Raw genomic sequence first — 25,002 nt, 5'->3', positions numbered from 1 at the left:
AGTCATGTGACTTTGCACAATGGGACTTGAATAACTTGACTAACCAGCGGACCGGTCTCGTTGCACAGCATCTGAAATGTTGTTTTGGTTGTTCTGTGCCTGGGCGAAGTCTGTCATCAAAGTATTTCTGTATAATTACAGCAGACATCCACCTCCGAAAGCAACGACAGCATTATTGTGTCTGCTCGCTCTGAGGCGCAAGAAATTCATCATATATGAAAATTATTGTATTGAGTGGCTTCTCCTACTTCTGTTAGTGATATTTAGTGCCAATTTATCATGAAGTGGGTCGTTGGATAGAAATTGTGCTTTATTCACAAATGTTATATGCGATATTCTAATTTTGTGCATAAGTTAAATTTGAATCTTTGGATGGGAACATAGCTAATGAGGCTAAATGGGTTCAGTAAGGCATAACCACAGGTGTTTTATGTTATGGCACTTCCTCATAAAAGATTTTCAAACCTCAGTCATGAATTCAGCCACCAGCCAAGTTGCAATAATATAATCTGTGTAGTGCAGTGTCAAATGAGGACAGAGAACTGCCACGGGCTGCAGTGAATATTACTTTCTCGCGTTAGTGGGCTTCAATAAAAGTTGGAGCTTCAAAGCCATTCATTTACCCATGAGTCTAAATGCATTATTCGTTAAATCCAAGTATTAAGAAAACATTACATAAGGATCATGGATATCAGATGTCCAGTGTTGGGGAAAGTTACTTTTAAAAGTAATCCATTACAATATTGCGTTACTCCCTAAAAAAGTAACTAATTACGTTACTTAGTAACTTTTTATGAAAAGTAATGCATTACGCTGCTTTTGCGTTATTTTTGCAATATTATCAGGGCTTGACTTTTTTTTAGTATAAGAAGTTTTATTTATAGCAAATATAAAAGCCCTTTCACACCAAAAAGTGTAATGAATAAACCTCAGGCTAAAGGAAAATTTAATTCACGACTGTACAATTGAACACAGGAGAAGGACGACACGCAGAGGTGGGTAGAGTACCCAAAAACTGTACTCAAGTAAAAGTAAAAGTACTTCTAGAAATATTTACTCAAGTAAAAGTAAAAGTACTAGTCTTGAATAGTTACTTGAGTAAGAGTAAAAGAGTATCGGATAAAAAATCTACTCAAGTAGTTAGTTACTAGTTACTTTGGGTCATATATACTGTACTGAGCCTATTTTTATTTAGATATATAGATAAAATGTATGTAATGTATGTGTGCGTGTATAAATGTATATATTTCATCAGCCTTTACTCCAATTTATGTAATTTATTATAAAACCCTGTCTGTTTACTTAAGTAACAGATATAGGTGTCATGCCATAACATATTTTTAATACGACTGACTTTATATTAAATGTGAATTTAACATTGAAAGTTAATGTGATATAAATATTGCTACTAATCTTTCATTGTTCAGAAAGAGAGCAAATAACATTTACATTATTAAAGATAATTTTCACTGACAGTCTAGATTTCAATCACTCTCAGAAACTCCCATTAAAATCACAGAAACTGTTAACACTGTGAAATCAATATCTTAATTATAGATTCGTACACACATCTGCACTTGGTTGTTTCTGCGAGAGAATTCGCCAGAAAGAGGTATTCAGTCAGTGAGCGAGTGAAGGAAGCACCGGCATTTTAGCGATGACTCATCTGAACGCCTCTGATTGGCCAATGCTTTAATAAGCTCAAAAGAATCATGTGTGATTTGTTATAATGCGCAGTGCTGTAAAAACACATCTATCTCTGGCTAAGCGCCAGCAAGCAATCACAGATCTGAATTTAGCAGCTGATAATATGACTCACTGAACGTACTTGCACAGGTGTGATTGTATTAAAATTAATAAAATCTTAATCGGCTATTTTTTGTCTTTTGGAAGCTGCATTCAACTTGACTCCCCTCTGTTATAAGCCACACACGTACAACAAACTAATGTCACAGTGGTATTGTGTACTGTAATCGAATGTAGCCCAAGTTATTACCTGTTAAACAGTAGACAGCACACGCGGTGTTCATCTAATAAGGATCTCCATCGCTAGCAAATAATAACCTTTGCAGATTTCAATTCATTGCAGTTCCAGCCACGTTTTCAACGCTCTTTCTGTTCTTAAACGTTACAACTCCGAGTGAACCACTTCAGACGCTCAGCGCGTGCGGCAGGGAACTGAACGACTCATTCAAACTGATTCATGAACCAATTCACTCGTTTGCCAATTGGTTTGATCAAGCCTTTGAACAGAATTGACTCAAAAGAATGAATCATTCGCGAATGGGCATCGCTCATTGCCCAGAGAAAAGTAGACGGCGCGTTTGGAATAAACTGAAGCATTTATAACATTTATTGCATTAAGATAAAGTAACGAGAGGAGCGTAACACACAGTAACGAAGTAAAAGTACAGATTTTTCCCCCAAAATTTACTCAAGTAAGAGTATAAAGTACCCATCTTTAAATATACTCCGAAAAGTATTCGTTACCCCAAAAAATCACTCAAGTAAATGTAACGAAGTAAATGTAACTCGTTACTACCCACCTCTGGACGACACTGTTCAGCAATAAAAATGAGGCACAATTGTAAGCTCATCTAAAGTCATTTTTGATTATTATTATGGTTGAACTGGATCATCAAAAGGTCAGCAGCAAAGACATTAGTTAATAAAATGGGATTAGATACATTTGTGTTGTTTAACATTTAATTATTGTAGGTTTGTGTCATATTCACTGTTTGCAGTGAGTTTGCATTTCACTGTTTTAATTCATTTTGATGAATACTAAATCTGTTTTTTTTTATTTGCGAGTGAGATGAATTAATTCACATTCACATTTGGTCTAGAACTATATCATGTTCACACAGCGTACACAACGCCTCTGTACTTCTGATTTCTTCCAATATGGGGACAGGACAGAAGACTTGTCAATCAATAAATGGGAAAACAAAGTAACTGGCGTTACTTTTTGGAAAAAGTAACTAAGATATGTTCTTGTAAATTAAAAAGTAATGCGCTACTTTATTACTGGAAAAAAGTTATCTGATTATGTAACTCGCGGGACTTGTAAGGAATTACCCCAAACACTGCCGATGTCACAATAGAATTTTTAGTTCATAACTTGTGTAAAATAGACTAAATGTTACATGGTTTCACCTCTGCAGTTTTTGAATTAAACAAGCACAAATTAAGTTTGTGAGCTCAAGCATACAAGACGATTATCAGTGAATAAAGATATAAATTTCAGAATATAAAAGAATATGATCTTTGAATATAACTTGATGAGTCATATGGATTACTATTACTGGAACTTTTAAAGTAGAATAAAAACCCCATTTACTTTTGTTGTAAATAAGAAACTTAAGACATTCCGACATTACACATTCCGTACAACATCTCTATTCGAGAGGAGATACAATTTTGGGATGAAACATTTAAGATTGTTAAAGGAATATTCACAAAAAAAATTAAAAAATGACAATATGCTGAAAATTTACACACTGCAGTGAATGGGTACAGTCAGAAAGAGTTCAAATAACTGAAAAACATATACATACACATACAGTACAGACCAAAAGTTTGGACACCTCATTCAAAGAGTTTTCTTTATTTTCATGACTATGAAAATTGTAGATTCACACTGAAGGCATCAAAACTATGAATTAACACATGTGGAATTATATACATAACAAAAAATGTGAAACAACTGAAAATATGTCATATTCTAGGTTCTTCAAAGTAGCCATCTTTTGCTTTGATTACTGCTTTGCACACTGTTGGCATTCTCTTGATGAGCTTCACGAGGTAGTCACCTGAAATGGTCTTCCAACAGTCTTGAAGGAGTTCCCCGAGAGATGCTTAGCACTTGTTGGCCATTTTGCCTTCTGTCTGCGGTCCAGCTCACCCCTAAACCATCTCGATTGGGTTCAGGTCCGGTGACTGTGGAGGCCAGGTCATCTGGCGCAGCACCCCATCACTCTCCTTCTTGGTCAAATAGCCCTTACACAGCCTGGAGGTGTGTTTGGGATCATTGTCCTGTTGAAAAATAAATGATGGTCCAACTAAACGCAAACCGGATGGAATAGCATGCTGCTGCAAGATGCTGTGGTAGCCATGCTGGTTCAGTATGCCTTCAATTTTGAATAAATCCCCAACAGTGTCACCAGCAAAGCACCCCCACACCATCACACCTCCTCCTCCATGCTTCACGGTGGGAACCAGGCATGTAGAGTCCATCCGTTCACCTTTTCTGCGTCGCACAAAGACACGGTGGTTGGAACCAAAGATCTCAAATTTGGACTCATCAGACCAAAGCACAGATTTCCACTGGTCTAATGTCCATTCCTTGTGTTTGTTAGCCCAAACAAGTCTCTTCTGCTTGTTGCCTTTCTTTAGCAGTGGTTTCCTAGCAGATATTCTACCAAGAAGGCCTGATTCACACAGTCTACTCTTAACAGTTGTTCTAGAGATGTGTCTGCTGCTAGAACTCCGTGTGCCATTGACCTGGTCTCTAATCTGAGCTGCTGTTAACCTGCGATTTCTGAGGCTGGTGACTCGGATGAACTTATCCTCCGCAGCAGAGGTGACTCTTGGTCTTCCTTTCCTGGGGCGGTCCGCATGTGAGCCAGTTTCTTTGTAGCGCTTGATGGTTTTTGTGACTGCACTTGGGGACACTTTCAAAGTTTTCCCAATTTTTTGGACTGACTGACCTTCATTTCTTAAAGTAATGATGGCCACTCGTTTTCCTGTACTAAGCTGCTTTTTTCTTGCCATAACACAAATTCTAACAGTGTATTCAGTAGGACAATCAGCTGTGTATCCACCTGACTTCTGCACAACACAACTGATGGTCCCAACCCCATTTATAAGGCAAGAAATCACACTTATTAAACCTGAGAGGGCACACCTGTGAAGTGAAAACCATTTCAGGTGACTACCTCTTGAAGCTCATCAAAAGAATGCCAAGAGTTTGCAAAGCAGTAATCAAAGCAAAAAGTGTCTACTTTGAAGAACCTACAATATGACATATTTTCAGTTGTTTCACACTTTTTTGTTATGTATGTAATTCCACATGTGTTAATTCCTAGTTTTGATGCCTTCAGTGTGACTCTACAATTTTCAAGTCATGAAAATAAAGAAAACTCTTTGAATGAGAAGGTGTGTCCAAACTTTTGGTCTGTACTGTATATACATATATATCATCACAATAATGCACACCTAATCCACACGACTCCAGTCTATCAATTACCATCTTATGAAGCGGAAACCTGCATCTCTGTACTACACAGATCTTCAACTTCAAACAATTGCTTCAGGCTAAAATATCTATCCATAAAATTACTTTTATCCATAACTTTTTCCAATGAAAGCATCAAATCGCTTTCATTGCAACAGTGAAACAGATCAAAAATCAAGCAGATCAAGTACAGATTACATGTGAAAAAAGTCAGTGGATTTTGATGTGAGAGGACAACAGGGGATGGACTTTTATATCATGTCTACACCAAACTCGAGCACTGCTGCAAATTTTTACAAAATACTATAGAACCAATTATAATCAGTGACGCTGTCTAGTAGATAAATAGAACAGGGCAGCAGTTTACTGTCGGGGATCTGTCGTGTCGTGCCACATCCAGTGTAGATGGTGTTTAGACAAGTTTCAACAGTCGCTTTGTCGCGTCCAGTGTAGATAGCCTCAAGCTGTTTTGGCGTAGACAGTGAAACATTATGGACATATTACAAATATTATGGTATTTCGATCAGAAGCATCAGTTAAGATAAGATAAAACATCTTAATAATGGATGTTTATTACAAACGCACAGCTTTTTTCTTTACAGGACTTTAACTGATGGACTGGAGTGTCATGTGAATTACTTGTGAGTGTTTTTGATGTTTTTATCAGCTGTTTGGACTCTCATTCTGACGGCACCCATTCCCTGCAAAGGATCCATTGATGAGCAAGTGATGTAATGGTACATTTCTTCAAATCTGCTCAATCAGTTCAACTCGGGTAAGTACATTTTCAGCAAATTTTCATTTATTTTTAAACTGTTCCTTCTGAGTCAGATTAAACACTGTGCAGCACAAAAGGAAGTGATTCACTTACCCCTAATGTCGCCATGTGTCTACTGCTGAGGGTCTGGCAGCCGGGCTTCTTCTGCGAGACACAGGGTGGTGTTAACACTGCATCCTGTCCTCCACACAGCTGCAGAAAACACACAGGAATTTATTTATTTACACATATTTATTCACAAAATGATTGCAAGGAAACAGACAATTTTCCCCATTGCCTTTTTAGAATGTTTTCAGTAAATAATATTTTCCGTTTTAAAGATTAAGCCAAATTGCATGTAGTATAGAGCTTTTTTTTTACCATGTCTTTACTACAACTGTACTATGTATGTATGCAGCAATTTTAAGGGAAAACTGTTTGTTGATTACAAACTAGATATGCATGATTATGTCGGTGGCTAATAATAAATGGTTAATTTATAACTGAGAATTATTCATTTTTAAAATTATAATATCATACAATATAATATATCATACAATAGAATACATTTAAATCACCACCAACACAATATCATTCACAATATGCATAAAATATCACTGATATGACGATTTAGCCTGTGAAATGAGTGAACTTTAACCAAAGACATGAATGTAGGTCAGGTAAGGATATGAGTAAGTGTGTATCATCAGAATCACAACAGAACCAACAGTTGTTAGAGTGTATGTTTCAACTAACAGGTAACAACTACCATTTTTTAATATTCAAGCCATTCCCAAAGGACCCAGGCTTGGCCCACATTTTTTCAATTAACATCCTGTTTTACTCAGAAATACATCACATTATGGATGCAAAAATGGTTGTGAATAACATTTTATGTTGATTTCAGTAATTCTCTTTGTAAACTTAGAATCTAGACTTCACAAATTCCAGTTTATGAACTAAACTTCCTGAACAAATCAACTGCAATTTAATCTAACATTGCTAAGGGCGTTACTTTGCTTTGTTGTGGTACTATAGTGACATAAAAGAAAACAGATCTATTTACAATACAGGAAACGGTGCCTATCTCAGCCTGCAGACTGGAGTCATGTGAATCACAGTGGGAATTTTCATCAGATCACTGCCACACAGAATGTCCAGCATTTGCTTCCAACTTTTGAAGGATCAAATTGACATCGGCGCAAATTGAATGAGAGGTTTGGAGCAAAACCATCATGCTAGAGGTTTGTACAGGAACCGAGCCGTGACTGAAAACCATCGTATCACAGCTGAACCACCTAGAGCAAAATCAAACTGAACATCCACACAACTGTACAATGTGAAAACACTTTTGAGACTTTGACCAGAGATGGTATGTTTTGTCATGTTCTTATCATTAAACCAACGATCATCATCACTGTACACAGACAACAAAAAGACCAAAACCAAACGTGTGTTATCATGACAAACAGGAATTCCAGATAAGAGCTTTCAGAGAATTTGCAATCAAGATACAAATATTTAACAGAAAAAAAATTATACCCAAGCTCTTCATTCAATACACTGATAATCACAGGACTTAATGTTCACTAGCAGTATGGATTTTAACCTAAATATAGCATAAATGAAACTAGATTACTAATTACCTTTTATTACAGGGAATTTAACTCTATTTTTATATTTTTGGGTGTAAAATTTGAGGACAATATTGTAAATTGTGTAAAATTCTCTGTAAAAATAAATATGGTGACATTACTACAGGTAACAATTACACAAAGTTAGTGCAATAAACTTTGGAATGCATCTTGGCTTCCATTACCGAAAACAAAAATAAGGAGAAAAATTATATTTTTATTTTATCATAATTTCTGTGGTAATTCAAGTGTTTTTTTTTTTTTTTTTTTGTTTTTTTACTTGCAAAATTCATACAGTAACAATAAAATTGCAAATATATAAACGATTTACAGTTTTTCAGCATTTATGGTATGGTAACCTAGAGCTTTTGATGGCCTTTTCCCTTTTGTAAAAGGATAGTTCATTAAATTCTTTAACCTAAAACTATTTTTTTACACTCATGCCGTTTTAAATACATATTCTTGTATTTTGAATACAAAAGGAAACCTTTCACACTTCTCTTTTTCTGTACAATGACTCTAATTTTGGCCAAGGACAGCATGTTTTGTGTTGTAATGTGTTCTTTTCACGAGTTGCATTTTAAAGGAGTGTGATTTGTTTTGTTTTTTGTGCTACACAAAGCTTACTCAGGTTTACACCACAGAAACGTGTAATATACCTCATGAAACTAAACTACTGATTTGATATATCAAAAAAGTCAGTCATTTTAAACACAGTGAAGCAGAATAAACCTGAATCTTCTACTCCAGTCCAAACACAGCTCTCCATTACATATGCAGCCAAAGATGATCGCAAATTCAATCTCAGCTCGAGCTTTCTACAGAAGAAACCAAAATCATTGGACACACAGTGGGGTTTACGAACAGAAACTGCCTTGACGAATGTGCAGCACTCAAGTTAGTGGTCACAGGCCGTGCCCTAACCTGACCCTAAAGAAAGGGCGTCTCATATGCCACAGGTGAATATGGTTTTCATAACAGGGTGTGTCAAACGTTTTCATAGAAAGCGTCCAGCAGTAACACCTTTCGCTCAGTTTCTCACACATTTTCTGCTACAAAGGATCTGCTGTTATTCATTGGTGCTATTGAAGTGCTCTGGGAGACGGCCGGACACACAGACGCTGCCAGCTGTATGAAGCACCACAGTCTGACAGACTTACTAAGCAGAGCAGTTTTGTCTTTGGAAAAATGGGTTTGTGTGCAATCCCAATGGTTAAATGGACACGGCCCGGCAATCAGACAAACAGTCTTTTATGGCCTGGTGCTAAAAAAACATAAACTGAGGAGTGTCGGGTCTGTTTGAGGAGCTGGGAGCGACTCTACGCCTACAAAGATTTACTGATGCCATTCATCGACCTGATAATACCGCTTTTCAGAGTGCAAGAGCACCTGGCCTAATGAATTATTAAATGACAAAAAAAAAAAAAGTATAGTGGTGGTACCATGGAACAGCAATGATATCGGATTGTAAAAACATGGTACTTTGAAATGGTTAGTGATGGAATACTTAAATTTGCACTATAGTCCAATGTACATCCAAGAAAACCATGGTACCACATCCAAAAAATGTTGTTAGTAAAGCACATGTAAAGCATGTAAAACATTACATTATTATCTAGGTAAAGTTAATGGTGTTAACTAGTTCACCTAAAATGCACTTGGTTTATAATAAAGTCACCTTACAGACTTTGGATCACCTTGTTTTACAAAAAAAAAAAAACACTAAACATTTTAACAAAATCTGAACTGTCCCCAATTACTTTTGATATTCATGGTCTTATTTGTGACCTGAAATGACAATTCATCAATGCATATTAAGTCACATTACAGTATAAATCAGTTTCCAAAGTTCTCACAAAATTCATACCATAAAAAAAAAGAACCAGAAAAGAATAAAGACACTGGTCTTGGAAGTTGGGCTGACAAATAATTACTAACAATTTGACATTTCTCTAGAAACCTGCAGTGTTTCTAAGTACCTAAATGAAAGTCCAGCCAAATATAATGTAAAAAAAAAAAAAAAAAAAAAAAAAAAGTAATGTCTTACACAAATGAACTAGCCAGGAAGCAGCCCAAGCCACAATTACTAGTTTAAATACTTAATCAGAATAAAGTCAATGGTGTGAAAAGCATTTCAACACACAAGCCGTTCAGCCAATGAAAATCTTGAAATAAACCAATGTAGATGTTGTAACCATTTCATAAAAGCAATAATTGGTGTGGTTCCATTACCACATACCAAGATATGCATTAATTTGAAATAATTCAATAGTCTGTGAATTCTTTCTTAGCAGACACTTTCTTAGATTTATCTGGCTGTACATCTATGTACTAAAGAAAAGTGACCTTTGCAATACTGACCCAGATCTGAAAGCATCACCACTGAAAAATTAATAAGTTCAACAGACAAGGTGGCAATACTTTTTTAGCAAAATCCCATATCTCTTAAATTCCAGTCATTAACCTCATTAAAAACATCAAAATCACTCTAAATATGGGTTCATCGGCTTATTGCATGAAATCCTTTAACAAGGAATGCATTATTCACCTCTCTATAAACCTTCGCCAGTTTTAACAGGCTACAGAAGGAACTTTTACACTGAATTGAATCTTGTTTGTGTTCCAGAATGTGTAATCGCACAGAGAGATTCTGAGTTTGAAGGTTGTCTCCTTGAAGTAGCATGTTGACTCTTGTGTAACTCTGAGAATGCACCCTGAAAGACCGACAACATCGTACGGGGAACTTTGAGCCAATAAGATTCACTTCCCCTCACAATGAGAACCTGAAAACCCAGCGGTTGTCATTTAAGGTTCATTCTTGTGCTGTGGCAGTAACACAACATTTACATGTCACTGTTTATCAGCTCTTGATTCAATAAAACACTCTGGTTCACATCTGAATCTGATATCATTTACTATCATTTCCTTCTTTAATAAAACACAAAATGTGAATTTCGGCATATTATTTATACTGTACAACACTTGTTTTCAGGACAATGAAAGTGATCAGGGATGGACACTGACATAAAAGTACTAAAAAGTAGTCTGTATGGCTTACATTTTAGTTTGTTTCTTAAACAAAGCTAGCATGTGGCTACTGAAGACTTGCAGCACACTTTTATGGTGCGTTTCGTCATTTTTGGAACTTGACTGTATCCATCCATGCCCACTTTCATGTGTAGCACTAGCAGCATAAACATTAATGTCTATGATCTCACACAGAAGAAAAAAAAGCAAGTCATAGGTTTGCAGCAATGTGAGAGCAAGTGAGCAAACTGAAATGAAAACTCAGTTTTTTTTATGTAAATAAAATCAGTTTGAAGTCCAACTCTATAAGCTGTATACAGGAAACATCACACGCTCTGACATGACCCACATTTACAGAAGTAGCACTGAAGTGTGTCAGCAGAACACATCCACTACCACTACAACCCTGGATGCTTACGAAAGAGGAGTAGAAACTGCAGTTCACTTAGGCCAAAGCAAAGGATATGAATACAACCTGATAACTTTACCAGTTAGAGGACTTTAACAGAGAGTCATCGTCTACAATTGCCATAAAACCTGAAATGAACAACCCTAAAAACTAGTGATAATGGCAAAGCTTAATCATCCAATATTTGTAAAATTTATTATCGCAAGCATTGGATGACAACACTTGGCAGATCTTATAACATTAAATATTGTGCAAAAATAGTGTTCATTTAACTTCTCATGTTCATTTTTTTAATTATATACGGTCTTCTTCTACCATATAAGGCACTGGACAAAAACAATCCAGGTTCTTTGTAAAAATAAGCCTGTAGTGACATTTCAGCGAAATATCCCACATTGTTGAACACTTTCTAAGTGCAATGTCCTATGAGCGGGGCTAAAAGCATATTTTATCTGACACAGACAAACTTGAAATTGGCCAAATCTTAATATGATGGTTATTATACGCAGCAGTTCAGAAATTATATGTCGAGCGAGTGGAGCTAAAAGGTCAACACATCACCTACACTAAGCACTCATCAAAAGTGTAATGCTGTACCAGGTGAGCTACAGAGCAAATTTACTAGATAAGCCATACATATGGAGCTGGTTATTTGATGAAAATGTAAAAAAAGCATTAGTTTTATTTATCTTCTCTTCTCAATTAATTAAATCTAAAATCCGCCACAATACTCATAAGGAAAAAAGTTTGTTGGTGTTTCACTGTCTCTAGCATTCATTTCAGATGGAAGCTGCAGGGATATGTATAGGTGCATTATTCAAGTTTTGCACAAATGAGGCAGAGCACATATTTCCAGTGAACCTGGGGGGGGGGGGGGGTTTAAAAAAGCCTTACATGACACTTGACACATCACACCTCCTAAAATAAACTAAAATATTTTAAGATCTCTTAAAAAGTATGAAGCTCAACAGTTTAACGGTTTATGAAGAGCTGAATCAACCTTAAAAAAAAATCTTAAAAACTTCAGTAAATTCACACTTGAGTCACGTTACTTAGAACTGAAAGACGCTTTCTGATATAACCCTCCTGATCTGATCTACGTAATTTTAACTGTAAACCTACAGCTCAGCAAAACCAGGGTCACATTTCACTGGCTCAATATTAAACTCATTTTGTTTAACGTGAGATAACTTCACATCAGCGTAAATAACTGCCTGCACTGCTACATGCCAGACCGCAGGCTTGACCGGTTTTAGAACTCGCTTTTCTGGGTATGCACTAAAATCATGGACAAACTGAAAGGCATTGTTTTCACTGAAACCACTTAACTGTTACTGGCACATTAGAGGGGACTGCGCAATAGCCATAGGCCACATGCTTTAGCCTGTAGTACAAAAGACATATTAACATTAAAAACACGTGACTCATGATGACATGTATAGACTTCCTTGGACGATTACAGTTTTAACACTAACAAGAAAGCATCAGACAACAGGCATGAGACTGACTAATCGATTAATCATGCATTAATGAAACATCATATGAATGTTTGACTCACTAGTTATGTCAACGACTATGGTTAGTGTGTGATTCTTATACACTGTAAAATCCAATAGTTTACCTTACTTAGATTTAATTAGTTATCTTTACTTAGTCGTTATACTTACTAGGTTTTATTAAGTTTCAGCTACTTTCAAGGCAAATAAAACAATTTACTTACTGTTTTGAGTGACACTTACTTAAAATATTCAAGTAGCCACAAAGGAACCAATGACATTAATAAACCAGTGAGAGGCAGCAGTGCACTAATATGTTGCTAATTGCCGTTTTTTTTTTTTAGCTCACCATTATAGTGATTAGCATCCCCTTTGGTTGGGCACTTGAAAGTTCATTTATGTTACTATAATTTTCACTCTATTAATGGAGAAATGCATCATGAAATCAGAGTTATTTGATTTCAAAGAAAAGTAAGAAATAGGTTGCTTATATAAAATGACTTATTTTTTACTTAAAGCATTTTTATGTGTGTGTTTAATAATGACCTTTTTGAGATTTTATTTTTTTTCATAAATACCTTGATATGCTTTTTATATAATACTTAAATAGTGAGTGGTAATATGCTGAAGTCACACACAGACTTAAACATTCATCACGTGAATCACAACAATGGTAACAATTAAATTTAATTTATTTTCATTAATTGTAACAATAGCCATTTTATTTGCTCTTTTTGTTGTGCTACTGCTGACACAAGACAGCAAATAAAATTGGCAAATAAAAACAACAACTTTAAAACAAAGCAACTGCATAATTTATTCTGCGCAATGCATTCTGGGAGTCAGTGAGTAGCTATACTAAGTCATGAGTAAACCTAAATGAAAGGATCAAGTACCCCCTACAGTTCTTTTTTAGTGACTAGAACTCTTGTGTAAGTTAACTATACTAACTAAGCATTTGTCAGTACAACATACTATTCCTATTTCACTTTACTTAGTTTTTTCAAGGCAATCAGTTTGCATGCTTTTTTTAAGTAAGCCCAACTTATTAGATTTTACAGTGTAAAACCGGTCAAGAACATGTCCAAGACATATTTTTTATTTTTATTGCATTATTCATTTTTAGTGACATTTTCATGAGCTTATCTGTCATAACTACAATGCATATTTTTTCAGATTATTCTCAATGGTGAATCTGAATACTGTGATAGAATTTTAAATGGAAATGATGTAAATATGGCATAAAAAATTGGTCCTCAAAATCAACTTTATAAAATGATGATTTCTCACCTTTTTGTTTGTATTGAAATGCAACCTGGACTCATTCTTGAAAGCCAAAAATGCTGAATTGTAAAAGGCCTCACAGTGAAATACATTAAAAAGCATCACATGAAGGTAGGGTCTTTAGATCAAAAACACTGTGACACATTTTATATTTAAAATAACACTCTAAACTAACATCTGAACATGGAACAAATCAATTTTCAGTGGTCAACATGGTTATTAGAATGCCAGAACACAGAAATTTCACAGCTGACTCTCCGAAGAAACCAGATCAATGTGGACATCAACCAATGTCCAGACCTGACAACTCAATACGTCCCATCGTGTAGGGGTGTAGTGTAGATCCCCATGGGACATTAAGGGGGACACGACAGCCCACAACTTTGGGACAGCATAAAATTGTCTTTAGTGCAATCAAGACGGTTACAACAATATACTGTTCTCCATGCCCCCAACTATAATGTAAAGCATGCACAAAGGTGGATGTGTCCAAACACATGAGGCAGGACTTGTTGGTTGTTCCTGCCAAAGGAGTCTGGGGTGCAGGTTCGCACATGCTTCCCCAATAAACCCTCTGGGCTTTAACTTTTCCTCTGGCCCAGATTTGGGGCTGCCAGAGCATCAAACCCCAACTTTCAACACACAGATGGGCGGATGATGATACTGATGGACAGGAAGCTCTCAAGAACATTCCAGGCATGAGGAAGAGGAGGAGAACTGACCAGCACAAGAACTGTAATCAGACACAGGAGTGCATGCTTATGAAACTCCAGTTACACTAGATTACACTTTTTTCCCTTCTTACAAAAGATGACCCCGGTTAGGAGCTGCAGGGCCCGGCGTCGCCGTACACACACGCACATTTACACACGTATACACACACATACAGCACGACCGCACATAAACAGCACGTATAGCCATGCAGAGCTGCCATCAAGCGGAAAAAAACACAGCGAGAATAAATGAAAACTCCTCGTTTGCCCTCCGAAAGAAAGCTCGGGAGACGCATACGTGCAATGATCAGGGGAATCGGTTCAAGTTTAAAGGAACAAACCTGTTTATGGCCGGAGCGGTCCGCTGGATATTGGGTTGAATCCGAGTTAAATCCACTATCAGTAAAACAAAGAGGCGAAAATGTCCGGCCAGTGCCGAAACAGGCCGAAACAGCGCACTGAGGAGCCCCGCTGCGCATGCGCAGATTTTGTCGAGGGGAGGGGTTGTGTATGAGAGATTAAAGCCATTGGATTATACTTCATTTAATGTTTCATTTATTTGAAAATAGCTGCATGGATCTTGGTGAACTACATTTAGTGATTATGCTTAATAACGTCTATTAACATATAAAATTATATTAGATATAATTACATAATTTTGTGTATCTTAATGGATATTACCTAAACGATTTATGTACAAATAAAATAAAAACACATTTAAGTATATGTTAGCCTGCTTTTTAGTTATTTGTACACTTTTGAGACACAAATATATTTTTCTAAATAATAAATAAATAACACATTTAATAAAGTTCAAAGATTTTGGCACTGGAAATAACTGAATGATACCACACGTGTCATTATTTTGACATGATCTGTCCGTTTTATATTTAATTCGTTGTTGTAAAAAAATATTTGATGTCAATTATGATGTCATTTTAATTGACAACATTATATTTAAATGTGTATCAACGCAGTTTAAGGAAGATCAAAAAAGGATCAAACATTTTCTTGAAATTTGATTGCAAACTAGCTGATTATTTTAATGATGATGATGATGATGATGATGAACCCTGAATTTGTTCTCGGATCAATAGTCTGACCCTGCATGATATACAAATTGATATATGAACGAAATGTTGACATTTTTTGGAATTACACTGTTTTAGAGATCATTTAAAGTACTTTACCTGATGCTTGCTAAACTTTCGAGCAGACGGATGAAGCAAGGAGCTTCAGAAACCGGCCGGCGCTATGACCGCGAGTCACGGGATGAAGGGAGTGGTGATGTGATTGTGGAGTGTTGCGCCTAACAACTCTCATTCACCGGCAGATATGTGAAATCAAAACCAAAACAATGGTCTTTCTAGACAAACCAAATAACCATGCTCGTTCATTTGAATTGTTCACTGTTTGGAAACGTTTTTCTGGAAACTGGTTAAATTATGTGTGTAGATTACTGACAGTATTGTTTTTTTGGATCCAAATGGGCACAGCGCTGACGACGGGCTTGACTTTTTAAGAGTTTCTGAAACTCTTTTTTTCTGGATCTGGTTGTGGTCCGAGACTGTCATTATGGATGATGGAAGCGCGGACATTGAAGCGCTCGTCTGGAGCTCGAGTGAAGATGTTCGGTCTCACCTGGACTCGAGAAACACGGCTACCAAGTTCAAGGTTTACAAAAGGAGATGGTTCATCCTATTTGTACTCTGCCTGCTAAACTGTTCTAACGCAATGGTAGGATGTTTTAGACCTACTCATTAATTTACAGAGAAATCATAACCTGCGCGAATTATTATTATTATTATTATTATAATATATATATATATATATATATATATATATATATATATATATATATATATATATATATATATATATATATATATATATATATATATATAATTTTTTTTTTTTTTTTTTTTTGGTCAAGTACAAATATGCCTGGGGCGGATTTATATTTGAATAGAACCGAAGGTACTTTTGAATTACTCCACCTCTTCAACAACTTTTGTTTTTAATGACGTCATGAATCCCTCTTCCCAAGGCTCCAACCTCGGTTATGTTTAGCTACTTTAAACATCCAATGAAATTAAAATTTATCGACTTAAAGGGATAGTTCACCTTCGTTTGGTCCCCACTGACTTGCATAGTGGTTTTTATTGTTCTCCATAACATGGAAGTCAATTTGGACCAGCAACTGACGGTGAACTATCCCTTAAAGAGTACTGTACAGTCGTGGCCAAAAGTTTTGAGAATGACATAAATATTAGTTTTCAAAAAGTTTGCTGCTAAACTGCTTTTAGATCTTTTTTTTCCAGTTGTTTCTGTGATGTACTGAAATATAATTACAAACACTTGTACACTTGTACTGACAATTACATGACATTTATGCAAAGAGTCAGTATTTGCAGTGTTGGCCCTTCTTTTTCAGGACCTCTGCAATTCCACTGGGCATGCTCTCAATCAACTTCTGGGCCAAATCCTGACTGATAGCAACCCATTCTTTCATAATCACTTCTTGGAGTTTGTCAGAATTAGTGGGTTTTTGTTTGTCCACCCGCCTCTTGAGGATTGACCACAAGTACTCAATGGGATTAAGATCTGGGGAGTTTCCAGGCCATGGACCCAAAATTTCAACATTCTGGTCCCCGAGCCACTTAGTTATCACTTTTGCCTTATGGCACGGTGCTCCATCATGCTGGAAAATGCATTGTTCTTCACCAAACTGTTGTTGGATTGTTGGAAGAAGTTGCTGTTGGAGGGTGTTTTGGTACCATTCTTTATTCATGGCTGTGTTTTTGGGCAGAATTGTGAGTGAGCCCACTCCCTTGGATGAGAAGCAACCCCACACATGAATGGTGTCAGGATGCTTTACTGATGGCATGACACAGGACTGATGGTAGCGCTCTCCTTTTCTTCTCCGGACAAGCCTTTTTCCAGATGCCCCAAACAATCGGAAAGGGGCTTCATCTGAGAATATGACTTTGTCCCAGTCCTCAGCAGTCCATTCACTATACTTTCTGCAGAAGATCAATCTGTCCCTGATGTTTTTTTTGGAGAGAAGTGGCTTCTTTGCTGCCCTTCTTGACACCAGGCCATCTTCCAAAAGTCTTGGCCTCACTGTGCGTGCAGATGCGCTCACACCTGCCTGCTGCCATTCCTGAGCAAGCTCTGCACTGGTGGCACTCCGATCCCGCAGCTGAATCCTCTTTAGGAGACGATCCTGGCGCTTGCTGGACTTTCTTGGACGCCCTGAAGCCTTCTTTACAAGAATTGAATCTCTTTCCTGAAGTTCTTGATGATCCTATAAATTGTTGATTCAGGTGCAATCTTAGTAGCCACAATATCCTTGCCTGTGAAGCCATTTTATGCAACGCAATGATGGCTGCACGCGTTTCTTTGCAGGTCACCATGGTTAACAATGGAAGAACAATGATTTCAAGCATCACCCTCCTTTTAACATGTCAAGTCTACCATTCTAACCCAATCAGCCTGACATAATGATCTCCAGCCTTGTGCTCGTCAACATTCTCACCTGAGTTAACAAGATGATTACTGAAATGATCTCAGCAGGTCCTTTAATGACAGCAATGAAATGCAGTGGAAAGGTTTTTTTGGGATTAAGTTAATTTTCATGGCAAAGAAGGACTATGCAATTCATCTGATCACTCTTCATAACATTCTGGAGTATATGCAAATTGCTATTATAAAAACGTAAGCAGCAACTTTTCCAATTTCCAATATTTATGTAATTCTCAAAATTTTTGGCCACGACTATATGTCTGTTAGCTTCCAACTAATATCATACATACATCATACGTTGACACAATTATGTTTTAATAAATAGGCTAGGCAATTTACAGTCTTCTTCTTCCAAAACTACTGAAAACTGAGTCATCTTGCATATTCATATTTTTGTCCAAAAAAATTTTTAAACTGAAATTATAACAATGTGCTTTAGACTTTTAAGAGCAAGTAGCTAATCATGTTTCACAGCTATGATGTACACTAAGGCCTATAGGCATTTTACAAAAAGAAACAAGCTTTTTGTAGACCAGGGATAAGCTCATGGATATGGATATATGAAAAAATTATATTTGCGATTAATTGATTAATTTAATCATTAATCGGCATATCATGTTGTAAATTAAAACATCTCTAGTTATTTATTTTGTATGTTGCTGTTCAAGTCTCCCAATTTATTCAGTGTTTAACTCAATTTTAGTAAATGTGACCCTGATGGCTGTGAAAACCCAGCTAAAGTATTTTTTTTTCTGCATAAAATCAATCTTCATAAGGAAAATAACATTCTTTGAAAATGTAACCTTGATTTCTTTAATATTGACTGAGTAAGGCCATGTCAAAGATTGAAATCATAGTTAGATTAATGGTTGAAATCAAACTTTAAAGCTTGTTATCTCATAATTAGATTTTGAGACGTCAGCCTGGATTTCACACAGGGTCACAAATGTTCACACTTTCTACAGTGATCAGTCCACTAGGGGCTTCACTCTACAGGGTCATAACAGGGTCTTCCTAATAGCCCAGCTGTAGTAGGACATGGATACGTCCCCCCGAGGCTATTATATCTGAAGAGGGCGTGTGCCAGAAAGGGGTTGTCAATATTAATTACGCACCCGTGGCTCCCGTGGGACCTGTCATTTGCACTGACACCATTGTATATGTGTTACAAGGCCAAGACGTCCAAAGCTGTTCATCTGAAATACGAGAAATCTACATCATGTCTTGGCACAATGTGTTAAAGCTTAGCAGATGGTGTAATTCAGGGCTTATTTAAAGATTAGAATCTTGAGGAAATCTGATGACGGCCTAAACCTCTGATTCTGGATTGTAGTCGAAGGCATGTGTTAAGAACAAAAATCATTTTTAAGTTCAACCAGCAATGACAGTTCATTTAAGGAAAGTGTCTTATGTTACACAAAGTGCACAAAAGTTTTCCACGCTGACTGCAAAACAGCATCTATGAATTTGAATTAATGTGAAACAGCATCCCAGTAAGTTGTGCAGTGGTGCATAAAACGACTGTATTGTGTTTTTGGATCAGCTGACTGCCATCTGTCACGCTGCTGCATACATATAATATTCTTGATAACTAACAAGTAAATGCTATTGTGTACAACACTGCAAATGGCCACTGCACTGTGAATAATGCTCAGAAGGGGTATAGCTGTTCTTCTTTTCTAACTGTTTACTTTAGTACCACTGAAATTAAATACTTGTATTTTTACTCAATTACATTCCGGAGGAAAATAAAATCTTATATATACTCCTGTATTTTTTTTTTTTTTTACAATGTGGCATGACTTCTAGAACTGTACCGATAGTTTAAATTCAAGTATAAATTTCTCAGTACAACTGCTGCTTACACTTGCACATCACTCTGTGTTTGTCATATTTAGATCATGTGAGGGGCCCTTCTGACCTGTGGTTTCTGTGTTTTGTAGCTTTAGCAGTTAAATGTTGAACTGAGACTTTGACTGTTTCATAGAGCAACTTCATACACTTCATATATTTAATAAATGGCAATTATACAAATAGTTGTATTTTTGACCAGATATCATAATAACGTACACATTTATGCTACATTTTAATTTTTATGTGTTCAATTTCTCCACAGTCATGGCTGACTTTTGCTCCTGTGGCCGACCAGACGGCACAATATCTGCAAGTCTCTCTAAATCTGGTCAACTGGCTGTCACTAGTCTATGTAGTGGTTGCTATCTTCTTCAGTCTGATCACAACATGGGTGCTGGACACACTGGGACTGCGCTTCTCGGTATGCACAAACATACTCTCAAATCTAATTGAATATGGTTTACCATATTTTTTAAAGGTATAATAACTATAGTTTTTGTCAAATATCATTGTCGAAGTTATTTTTCCCTCTGTGGAAAAAAATTAAATAAATAAAAAAATTAATCAGTAATGCATCTTTTTTGGCATTGTTGACTTATATCAGTTTTATTGTAAATATAAGAAAGTAAAGGAAAAATAATGGTTTGTTGTGACAGCATGCCATATTACATATAGGCCTATACAAAAGGTAAAGGTTTATATTGGCTAAAGGTAAAATAAAATTCACTTAAGTAAATAATCATATGTCTTTCAATTCAATTACGTGTTTGTCCCAAATCATCTGTAAGCCTACCAACCTGCAAACTCACAGACTCCACTTTGTTCTTGACGTGCAAAAACCTTTGTTTGTAACATTTTGTCTTTACAGTAATAAGATTCACTTGTTCTGACTGCCACCTAGTGGGTATCTCACTGCAGTTCATTTGTTTTTCAGTAACGTAAACGAATAATAAAAGATGACGAAACACACTTAAACCAAGTGGGGAAATAATAGGAAATAAAATGTTATTTTACTTTAAAATGTTATGTTAAATTACATCATTATATTAAACCTAGCCGCAACGAGCGTGCACGTGCAAGCAAACCAAATTTCACGGCGACCAACAATTTTGCGAATCTTATTCTAAACTTGAATTACAAGTTAACGTACTTGTCATTTGCAATCAAATTTTTTTGCTAAAATAATGCAACACTTTTTTAATATAAAAAATGTATTATAATTGTGTTATATAAAATGCTTGCTATAAAAGAGTTATCAATTTTATCCTATTAGGTTATTTATTTACTTAACAAATGTATTATTATTAAATGTTTAAAAAGTCACTTTCAGCACAGAAAGTTATCAAACACAATGCATAATTTGGGATGTATAAAAAAAAAAGTCCACTGGTCGACAGAAACACACTTTTATACTTTTCTTTCTTCCTATCTTCTGAAACAGCTAATCATGGGCTCATGGCTCAACATGTTGGGCGCTATCCTGCGTGTCATTGGCATGTTGAACTGCATCCCTGAGTGGGCCATGTTCCCTATGGTCATGGGGGGCCAGACACTCTGCGCCCTTGCCCAGCCTTTGGTCATCTTTGCCCCCACCAAGCTGGCAGCTCTCTGGTTCCCTGATCACCAGAGGGCCACAGCTAACATGATGGCTTCCATGGGTAACCTTTTTTACAGCTCGTATCTTATATGGTATTTCAGTGCCTTTAGCCTAACTTACTGTAGAATGGTAATATTCTTCTCTTTTTTTATCCAGCCAATACTGTTGGGCTGCTCTTAGCGAATATCTTCTCTCCAATGATAATTAGTTACACCAGTACTCTTTTCATGCTGGTAAGAACTTGGTGGCAAAAGAATTGTATTTCTTGTATTATTTGCATCCTAATTGCCCTGCTGTCTCTCTGACTTGTAGCTGTTGATATATGCTATACCTGCCATCGCAGCCTGTTTTCTAGCAACAGTGGGGATCCGTGAACGCGTCCCCCCGACACCCCCCTCTGCCAGCATGGTGACCTCCAGCTCTGAACCTTTTCTACACGGGGTCAAACTGGTACTACACAATTTTAAACAAACTGACATGACAGCTTATTGCATGAGTGCATTTTTCGAGAACTTATTAAATATATTGTCTGACCACAGGTGACTCTTGTCAGTTTGTTCTGCTGTCTGAGATTCACCGCACTTTGTCCCTTTTATTTACAGCTACTGACAAACAAAGCATACATGGTCCTGCTGGTGTGTTTCGGTTCAGGAATTGGGGTATTCACTTGCTTTTCCACCTTGCTGGAGCAGATACTTTGTGTTAAGGGCTACTCAAATGTAAGAACCCAAAAATAAAACCTCAAACCATAAAACCAACCTGTGCCATAATATGTTAAATAACTAGAAAAAAGCTTAAACTCAGCTAACTCGAAAAACTAAGTTTGCTAACTTTAAATGCTGGATTGACAAAGCCTTGACTTATACATTTAAAAAACATAGCATTAAATATTGCACTACCGAAGGAAGCTAGATAGATAGATGATAGATGGAAGGATTATATAAACATCACTTTAATTTGCCTGTCAGATCTGTACAGTATTACCGTAGTAATGTTAGATTTGTCAAGTGAATATAACTGTGTCTCTACATGTTTAATGTGGCAGGACTTTGCAGGACTGTGCGGTGCAGTTGCTATTGTATTTGGTGTTCTGGGTGCTTTTCTCCTCGGCCTGTACGTGGATAAGACCAAGAAGTTTACAGAAGTCACTAAGATAAACATGTGTCTGACATCCCTGGGCTGCTCTATTTTTGCTGTGGTGAGTAGAGTAATGATTTCAGCGTTGTCAAAGTGTGTTTGACCTGAGATGTCATCCTGCTGTCCGTCAGGTTTCCCAGTTAAGCGAGCAGAAGGTCATCATTGGTGCAGTATGTGCGTGGTTTGGATTTTTTGGGTACTCTGTATATCCCATTGCAATGGAGCTCGGAGTTGAATGCTCGTACCCTGTGGGTGAAGCAACATCCTCTGGATTGATCTTCGTATCTGGGTAAGGTTTTTATTAAGTGTTTAACAAAAACTTGCTAAAACTTGTCTCTTAAAAGAATAGTTCACCAAAAATGTATTTACCAAAATAAACTTAATCACATTCAGACCTTTCTTGAGCAGTTTGTTTCTTCATCAGAACACTTTTGGAGAAATGTAGCATTTCATCACTTGATCACCAATGGATCCTCTGCAGTGAATGGGTGGCGTCAGAATAAGAGTCCAAACTGCTGAAATAAAGAATAATCCACACCTCTTCAGTCCATAAATTCTTTTTAACTTTAAACTTTTTTAGTTTGTTAAACTTTTAGAAACTAAAATAAACTAAAAATAGAGTCCTCTATCCATAATTTTGTTTCTCCAGTAAAAAGACTAATCTTGTCTGAATCAGGAGAGAAATGTGTACAGATCATGCATGCACTGTTTACAAGTGATAACAGACCAAAATAGTTCAAAGCAAATATGCTGGTGGATTTTGATGTGAGAGGACAACAGGAGATCGACTTTTTACTGGAGGAAGCATTAATAGGGATGGTGTAAAATTCAAATAGCCTTAAAGATAGATTTGTTTCTTACAAACACACAGCTTTTCACTTCAAAAGACATTAAATGTTTTTTGACATTTAAATAAACAAAAAAATTAAATGGACTGTAGTCATGTGGATTATTATTTTATCAGCTGTTTGGACTCTCATTCAGACGGCACCCATTCACTGCAGATTATCCATTGATAAGCAAAGTGACATAATACTACATTTATCCAAATCGTTCTCATTGAGCAGCAAACTTATTTACATCTTGGTTGGCCTGAGGGTGAATATATTCATAGCAAATTTTCATTTTTGTGCTAACTATTCCTTTAAGATTACTAACATCTTATAGTCTTAACTGATGTGTTTCATGTGATGTTAATCAGACAAATTCAGGCTGCCCTTTATCTGCTCCTGCTACAAGCTCTGGCCAAACCAATGGTAGATTCTCCATTATCTGTATGTGCTACTGGAGCAGATGCCAATTTGAGCTGGACAGGTGAGAAATATTTTACATACTAGATATTAATAGAAAGATAGCATGCAGTGTGCTGTACAGTAAATGGTAAAAAGCATAGCTTTTTTCTTGTGGCGAATAGTTTCCTCCCCTCACCATGTCATGACTCCCATCATGCTTTGCAAATCTAGTGTTGCTGGTAAGTGCACTAGTTTCACATCCTCTTTCCACAAACTGAATCCAATGTTGGTAGTAAAAATGCTCAAAATGGGAACACGTCCACATTAATCCAGCCTTCCGGCTTTTCCTGGTCGCTTGATGCCTTGATGAGTTAATGATAGAGTTGGGCTGAGCTCCAGGCATTCATTTGTCTCCCTCTCTCTCTTGCTCTTTATCCTAAATGTACACACAGTGCCAGTGCTGGTGATGGCAGGCCTGTGTACTCTGGGCACCTGCTGCTTTGTTGGCTTTTTCTACACGGATTACCGGAGACTCCGTGCGGAAGCCACAGCCTCACCAAATACAGTGACAGACCAATCAACAGGAGGAGACACCTGGGCAAACAGCATTGATGCATAGAGGGACAGACTGATCTAACACCAAGAGAAACCACTAATGGCAGTGTTAAGTACACTTTAGGAAGTCCTTTACCTCATTAACATTGGAAATATTGCTTTAAATCCTCAGAAGTGGTACCAGTTTAACCGCAATTAATGTTACATAAAGCCAAACCAAGGCCAAATGTTTCATGCAATTTAATCTAAAATGTAGTTTTTATTGTAATACAGGGTACAGGGATTTTTTTAACTGTTGTACATAATGCATTGATTATTTTACAGTGTAGTTATTTGATGAGGTACATGTGTTGTTTGATTTTTATAGTTGGAAACTAAGGCTGTTAGTTATATTATGAAAGTAGAGATATATTTGAGTGGAATAAAATTTCCATAGGACTAACTTTCTACCTTAAAAGTAGGTGCATAAATAAGGAGTTGTTGGGTAAGAATAACTGCTGTGGTTTAAAAAAAAAAAAAAAAAAAAAAAGGTAATAGCAATTTTTT

The 25,002-nt window shown here is 36.6% G+C and overlaps 2 protein-coding genes across 3 annotated transcripts in view; one reads left to right on the top strand and one right to left on the bottom strand.

Moving 5' to 3' along the window:
• Positions 1 to 6,221, bottom strand: part of LOC132109778 (polycomb group RING finger protein 3) — a 33,632-nt gene extending 27,411 nt beyond the window's left edge. Inside the window, exon 1 of the mRNA XM_059516117.1 lies at positions 6,108 to 6,221. Within this exon, the coding sequence (XP_059372100.1) occupies positions 6,108 to 6,122 (15 nt within the window). The 5' untranslated portion in view covers positions 6,123 to 6,221. The remainder of the gene's footprint in view (positions 1 to 6,107) is intronic.
• LOC132109777 (solute carrier family 49 member A3-like) lies at positions 5,889 to 24,950 on the top strand. Of its 2 annotated transcripts, XM_059516116.1 has the most exons (11): positions 5,889 to 6,011; positions 7,067 to 7,237; positions 20,198 to 20,356; positions 21,377 to 21,593; positions 21,689 to 21,765; positions 21,845 to 21,982; positions 22,135 to 22,251; positions 22,578 to 22,730; positions 22,801 to 22,958; positions 23,871 to 23,983; positions 24,354 to 24,950. In XM_059516116.1, exons 2-11 carry the CDS (start codon positions 7,229 to 7,231, stop codon positions 24,518 to 24,520), a joined length of 1,308 nt encoding a protein of 435 aa, XP_059372099.1. In that variant the 5' UTR covers positions 5,889 to 6,011; positions 7,067 to 7,228; the 3' UTR covers positions 24,521 to 24,950. The 2 variants fall into 2 exon arrangements, with proteins under 2 accessions (XP_059372099.1, XP_059372098.1); XM_059516115.1 differs by lacking the exons at positions 5,889 to 6,011; positions 7,067 to 7,237 and adding an exon at positions 15,861 to 16,293.
• The last annotated feature ends 52 nt before the right edge of the window (positions 24,951 to 25,002 follow it).

Source organism: Carassius carassius, chromosome 29, assembly GCF_963082965.1.
Source record: "Carassius carassius chromosome 29, fCarCar2.1, whole genome shotgun sequence".
Classification (NCBI taxonomy): Eukaryota; Metazoa; Chordata; class Actinopteri; order Cypriniformes; family Cyprinidae; genus Carassius; species Carassius carassius.
This window is presented reverse-complemented; position numbering and strand designations above follow the sequence as displayed.

Coding starts and splice junctions, on each gene's coding strand:
- LOC132109777 (XM_059516115.1), top strand. CDS start 16,132: ATGGATGATGGAAGCGCGGACATTGAAGCGCTCGTCTGGAGCTCGAGT. Junction 22,252..22,577: donor GTGTTAAGGGCTACTCAAAT/GTAAGAACCCAA, acceptor TTAATGTGGCAG/GACTTTGCAGGACTGTGCGG. Junction 23,984..24,353: donor TGCCAATTTGAGCTGGACAG/GTGAGAAATATT, acceptor ATGTACACACAG/TGCCAGTGCTGGTGATGGCA.